At 42.6% G+C, this 6,505-nt stretch overlaps 1 protein-coding gene across 3 annotated transcripts in view; it reads left to right on the forward strand.

The window, feature by feature from the left end:
* Fam126b (family with sequence similarity 126 member B) overlaps positions 1 to 6,505 on the forward strand; it is a 53,281-nt gene that overhangs the window by 25,404 nt on the left and 21,372 nt on the right. For all 3 annotated transcript variants that reach the window (XM_013353476.2, XM_005366339.2, XM_026788842.1), the window contains 2 exons: positions 2,500 to 2,679; positions 5,317 to 5,397. In XM_013353476.2, coding sequence (XP_013208930.1) covers positions 2,500 to 2,679; positions 5,317 to 5,397 — 261 coding nt within the window. The remainder of the gene's footprint in view (positions 1 to 2,499; positions 2,680 to 5,316; positions 5,398 to 6,505) is intronic.

The following is a 6,505-nucleotide window of genomic DNA, read 5'->3' on the forward strand; positions in this document are numbered from 1 at the left end:
TTCCGAATTTTCTGATAAATCACCACACTGACATCCAAAGGGGCTGTACCAGCTTGCACTCCCACCAGCAATGCAGAAGTGTTCCCTTTCCCCATAACCTCTCCAGCATAAGTTGTCATCAGTGTTTTTGATCTTGGCCATTCTTTCAGGTGTAAGATGGAATCTCAGAGTTGTTTTGATTTGTGTTTCTCTGATGACTAAGGATGTTGAACATTTCCTTATGTGTCCTTGAGTCATTTTAGATTCCTCTGTTGAGAGTTCTCTGTTTAGGTCTGAACACCATTTTTTTTTTTTTGATTATGTGATCTTTGGGTGTCCAAATCCTTGAGTTCTTTGTATATTTTGGAGATCAGACCTCTGTCTGATGTGGGTTAGTGAAGATCTTTTCCCATTCTGTAGGCTGTCGTTTTGTCTTGTTGACCATGTTCTTTGCTTTACAGAAGCTTCTCAGTTTCAGGAGGCCCCATATATTGTTTCTCTCAGTGTTTGTGCTACTGGGGTTATATTTAGGAAGTGGTCTCCTGTGTCAATGCATTCAAAGTATACTTCCCACTTTCTCTTCTATGAGGTTCCGTGTGGCTGGCTTTATATTGAGGTCTCTGATCCTATTGGACTTGAGTTTTGTGCATGGTGATAGATATGGGTCTATTTTCATTCTTCTACATGTTGACATCCAGTTATGCCAGCACCACTTGTTAAATATGCTTTCTTTTATCCATTTGATATTTTTTGCTTCTTTGTCAAAAGTCAGGTGTTCAAAGATGTGTGGATTGAAATCTGGGTCTTCTATTTGGTTCCATTGGTCCTCCTGTCTGTTTTTATGCCAATACCAGGCTGTTTTCAGTACTGTAGCTCTGTAGTAAAGTTTGAAGTAATGCTTCTAGAAGTTCTTTTATTGTACAGGATTGTTTTGGCTATCCTGGATTTTTGCTCTTCCATATGAAGTTGAGTACAGTTCTTTCGAGGTCTTTGAAGAATTTTGCTGGGATTTTGATGGGCATTGAATTGAATCTGTTCATTTTATATTTTCTTTGACACCATGTTCTGCATAATCCTAGCACTTGGGAGGCAGAGGCAGGTGGATCTCTGTAAGTTTGAGGCCAGCCTGGTTTACAGAGTGAGTTCCAGGACAGCCAGAGCCGCACAGAGAAACCCTGTCTTGAAGAACTTAAAAAAAAAGTTTAGTTTCTATCAGTCTTCAGTATGTAGTTAAAGTCAGCCAGGTGTGTACAGTCTGTGGTTAGCAGGAGTGGAACCATTTTAAATTGGCAGTGTGTGGAATTGCTCATTTTATTTAGTTTTTACCATCTTGAGGTCTCTCAAGTCATTTCATGTAGTAATACAAGAATAATTAGCCAATTAAGCATTGAAAAACATATTTATATATGCACTTTTTTCCTATCAGAATTGCGTGTGTGTTTGTGTGTGTGTGCCTGTGTTATCTCTGTGTGTGTGTTTGTGCTTGTGTGTGCATGTGTGCATGGCAGTAGTAGATTGTGAGCACTGGCCACTAGCACTCTCCCCCTGTCTCCTGAGGTCAGGCCTCTCACTGAATCTAGAACGCGTGTGTGTGTGCATGCATGTGTGTGTGTGCGTGTGTGTGTGTGTGTGTGTGAACACTGGCCTCTAGCACTCTCCCCCTGTCTCCTGAGATAGGGCCTCTCAGTGAATCTAGAGCTTGCTGTCATAGCTGGGCTGTGTGGCCCGTAAGCCCTGGGGAGTCTGCTTACCTCCCTCCCCATGCCACGCTAACTTCAGTTTTTATATCGGCGCTGGGCATCTGAACTCCGGTCCTTGTGCTTGTGCAGCAGGACCTTTGCCCAATAAGTATTATTAGTGAGGTCTCAAATCTTTTCTTCTTCCCTGTAGGTATTTAAAATATGTTAGCTAGAATTTTAGATGCCCGTATCATGTGTTTATAAAATCTAATCTAATGAGTGAGATATAACTTAAGTCATGGCTTTACTTGAAATTTGAAGTTATTTTAATTAAGAAGAAATTTCTTAAAATGGAAGATGAGCCAGTGAGATGACTCTGGATAAAAGCACTTGCAGCCGAGGTGGATCCTAGAACTCATGTGACGGGAGGCGAGAACTAAACCCACAGGGTTGTTCTCCATACGTGTGCCATGGCATGACAGTACCCCACTCATACATGCTTACATACATAATGTAAAAAACAAATAGACTAGAAGGGCTTGGTAAGAACAGACCGTAAACCTCACCAAATATAAATATTTGACAAACAAACTACTTAGCTAATAAATTTAGTAGGCTAGTAAATCAAAAGTACAGTGATAGTATTTGGTACTAAAGTAATTAGTTCGAGGTTTGGCTGTTTAATATGTAGTCTATTAAAGCGATTTTGAATTAGCTCATACATGGAGGAATTAATTTTAAGAAGAATTTATTTTTTAAATACTATAAAAGTACATTTGGCTTTTTAGAAACATAGTTACAGCTCAAGCCATGGAAATAATGCTTCTCTGTTTCCCTTTAGCTCCTGGAGCCTGTCTGCCACCAGCTGTTTGAGCTCTATCGTAGCTCAGAAGTCCGGCTCAAGAGGTTCACACTGCAGTTCCTGCCCGAGCTGATGTGGGTTTATTTGCGACTTACAGTTAGCAGAGACAGACAGAGTAATGGCTGCATTGAAGCTCTTCTCCTAGGAATTTATAATTTGGTGAGTTGAAAGTGGTGTTTAGGATATTTGAAATATTGTTGAAATCCTCTGAAATATTTGAAGATTGTTTTGAGAAAAACAAATTGAAATGTCTGTTGAATAATTTTTGCATTGAATATAAACATTTGTTAGAAATGTTTTTTATAAATTTGATGAAGTTATAATTGATAACATTGTTAGATCAGATGATTTACTTCGGCAAGGCATTTTTTGAACCAGAGTTTATGAATCCCTTTTTCATAAGGAACAAGTTGAATACTGAAATGAGCTACCTGCAGTAGGGAATCTTCTCCACTTCAGAAGACATAGTCATAGATAATGCAGAGTGGGTATAGAAAAGAGTCTGAGAAATTAAATATTAGCCAAAGTTACTACAGCTTTCCTTAGGAAATGTTATCTGAAAAGGAACACTTTTGATCACTTTCTACTGAGAGTAGGTGAGATTGTAGGAAGAAATAATTGTCTTAGTCGGGGTTTCCGTGGCTGTGCTGAGGAGAGCAGGGTCTGTTTCACCTGACAGTGTCTTGTGGTCCATCATCCAGGGCAGTCAGGGCAAGAAGCCGGAGGCTGGAACTGATGAAGCAGCCGTGGAGCGTGCTGCTTACTGGTTTGCTCCTCGGGGCTTGCTCAGCCCACTTCTTACAGTGTGAGGACCACTGCCCAGGGTGAATCACCCAGGAAGGGCGGGGCTGGCCTCCCACATCAGAATGAATAGAGCAGCAGTGAGCGTGGGTGAACAGATGTCTCTGGTAGAGCGGTGTGACTGGATCTCGTCGTAGATCTGTTTTTAAATGGGACCTCAGAAAACTTAAAGGTGTCTTGTTTGTTAGTGAAAAGCTAACCCAGTTGTTTTTGAAACAGGGCCTGGCCTTGAATTTACTATGTAGACCAGGATAGTCTCAAACTCATAGGGATTCCCCCGCCTCAGTCAGGTGCTGGTGTTCAAAGGTTAGGCCCACTATGCCCAAGCGATTGGGATTTTTTGTTGTTTTGTTTGAGATTTGTTTTGGTTTTGTTGTTTGAGACAGGATCTCAAGTATTCTAGTCTGGCTTCAAAGCTTTTGTATCTCAATCTGACCTGTTAGCTTCTGATGAGCCTAAGCCCAGGCTACAGGTTTGCAGCACCGTGTCTGTCTGTCCTCTGACTTACAGATTGTCCTCTACCATAGGGTCCAATGGGAGCATCTGTGTGGGTTCCATGCCAGCTGCGTGATACTTAGAGCAGACAGAAGGCAGTGGGATGAGGTGCAGCAGCAGCAGCTCCCCCTGCTGGTGTCTGGAGAGAAGGTAGACAGAAGGCAGTGGGATGAGGTGCAGCAGCAGCAGCTCCCCCTGCTGGTGTCTGGAGAGAAGGGCTGACAGCTGAGGACTAGAGGGAGGAGGACATCTGTGTTCCTGTGTTTGTTTCCAGACTGGCTTTCTCTGACTAGCCTGGCCGTCCTGGAACTTGCTTTTCCTTTGTAGACCAACTTGCCTGGCTACAAGCGTTTTTTCTTTAAAAAAAAAAAAAAGCCAGGTGGTGGTGGTCCTTTTATTCTAGCTCTTTGTAGGCAGAGACAAACAGATCTCAGTAAGTTCAAGGCCAGCATGGTCTACAGAGCGAGTTCCAGGACAGACAGGACTACACAGAGAAACCCAGTCTGGAAAAGCTTTTAAAATCACAGAAAAGAATGGGCGTGGTGACTCATACCTTAATCCCAGCTTGGGAGTCAAAGGCAAGATTCTGCTTCCAGGCCAGTCTGAACTACGAAACAAGTCAGGCTGCAGTAGTACAGTGAGACCCTTTGGGTGGGGGCAGCAGGCATAGCGGCACATATTTCTGACCTCACTACTCAGTAAACTGAAGTGCAAACTTGAAGTCTGCCAGGAATACGTATTGTGTTCCAGGGCGCCCTAGGCTACTGAATGAAACCTTGTCTCAAACAAACAAGAACGCAGAAGAATTTGCACAGTTCAGTAGAAATTATCTGAATCTAAGTCTTATTTCTTAACCATTTACACTAATATTGTCAACATGGAACTCATCACAGTTTGGTAGTTCATTCTGAGTTAACTATCATTTTCTTATAATCCGTATTCAATCTTAAGATGTTGTCACCATGAAAACTGCTGCACTGATATTTGAATAAGTTTGCTTATGGTAATCATTCACAATGTAAATGTATCAAAACGTCACATGCACTAGAAATATGTGTAAATTCTGTCAGTTATGGCTCAGTAAAGCCGGCAGACAATTCATTATGTAATAATAATGTGTTATTTCAGTAAGTGTGCGTCTCTCGGTTTTACTTATGTTTATGTTTCAGTGACCCATATTTCTGATCAGTATTTTGCCCTCTAGAATCTAGTCACTTTTGACCTTCCTGTTCTGTGTACACCCGCTTCTTGCCCTTGCTGTCATGTTGGATATTATGTAATGTAATTTGTGCTCAGTACCTCTGTGGGTAACAGCTCCCAACACACATATACCGGTTTGCTAATAAACTTGAAAGGGTGTGATAGGGTAATACTATTTTCATGTGCTATTGTTTCTAAAACTCCCCTGCAATTACCAATAGTCTATTCTGTTAATTAAGAAAGTAACTATTATTTGTTTTGCTAGACTTAACGTTTCCTTGTTTTGCACTTTTGCTATAGGAAATTGCTGATAAAGATGGAAATAATAAAGTGCTGTCTTTCACCATCCCCTCCTTGTCCAAGCCCTCGATATACCACGAAGTAAGTAGTGTTGGGAACCTGGCGTGTTTCACATTGTGTTGAGAGGGAGAGGAAAGACTAGCTTTTGCCAGAGGTAAAGATTGTGAGTACTTTTTTGTTTTGTCTCTGTTTTTGAAACATGATCTTTCTTAGCCCAGGCTGGCTCCAAACTCACCAGGTTGTCAAGGATGACCTTGTACTCCTAAACCTGCTTCTGTCTCCCAGTGAAATGCTTACACCGCCATGCAAGGCCCCTAACACATAGTCCTCTCCTTGTGGTTGTGAGCTCAGATGGCTCAGTGTTAAGAACACTGACTGTTCCTCCAGAGGACCCATGTTCAATTCCCAGCGCCCACATGGTAAGTCACAACCACCTGTAAGTCCAGTTCCAGGTTCTCTGACACCCTCTTCTGGCCTCCTTGGGTACCAGGCATGCATCTGACACACAGACCTGCATACAGGCAAAACGCTCATACACATTTAATAAAAGGAAGGAGGGAGGCAGAGAGGGAGGCAGGGGAGCAGGTAAGGGGCCAGCAGATGATTGACAGATGCAGGTTCCAGTCACCAAACCTGACAGCTGAGTTTGTTCCCTGAACTCTACAGTTTAAGGAGAGAACTGACTCCCACAAATTGCCTCTGTCTTTCATATGTGCATACACTCACATTAAATAAATTAACTAATTTTAGCGGAGTAAATTTTTATTTTCATTTATGTGTATTGGTGTTTTGCCTGTGTGTCTGTCTGTGTGAGGGTGTCAGATCTTGGAATTACTAACAGTTGTGAGCTGCCATGTGGTTTCTGGGAATTGAACCCAGGTCCTCTGGAAGGTGCTCTAACCACTGGGCCACCTCTCCAGCCCACGTGGAGCACATTTTTTAGGGTAGCTCTGTGTGGTGTCAGACTTGTGTTCAGGGAGTTAGTGCTTAGTGGAAACATCTCCTCCAGTTCTTGTCTATTCCTGGGTTTTCCCTCGTCGGGGTCATTTTCAGCTTTTCATTTTGTTTTCTGAGTCAGAGTTTCTCTGTGAAACAGCCCTGGCTATCCTGGAACTCACAGAGATCCGCCTGACCCTGCCTCCTGAGTGCTGGGACTGAAGGCCTGCGCCACCACCGCTCGGCTCTTTTT

Source organism: Microtus ochrogaster, unplaced genomic scaffold (assembly GCF_000317375.1).
Source record: "Microtus ochrogaster isolate Prairie Vole_2 unplaced genomic scaffold, MicOch1.0 UNK8, whole genome shotgun sequence".
In the NCBI taxonomy this organism is placed as follows: domain Eukaryota; kingdom Metazoa; phylum Chordata; class Mammalia; order Rodentia; family Cricetidae; genus Microtus; species Microtus ochrogaster.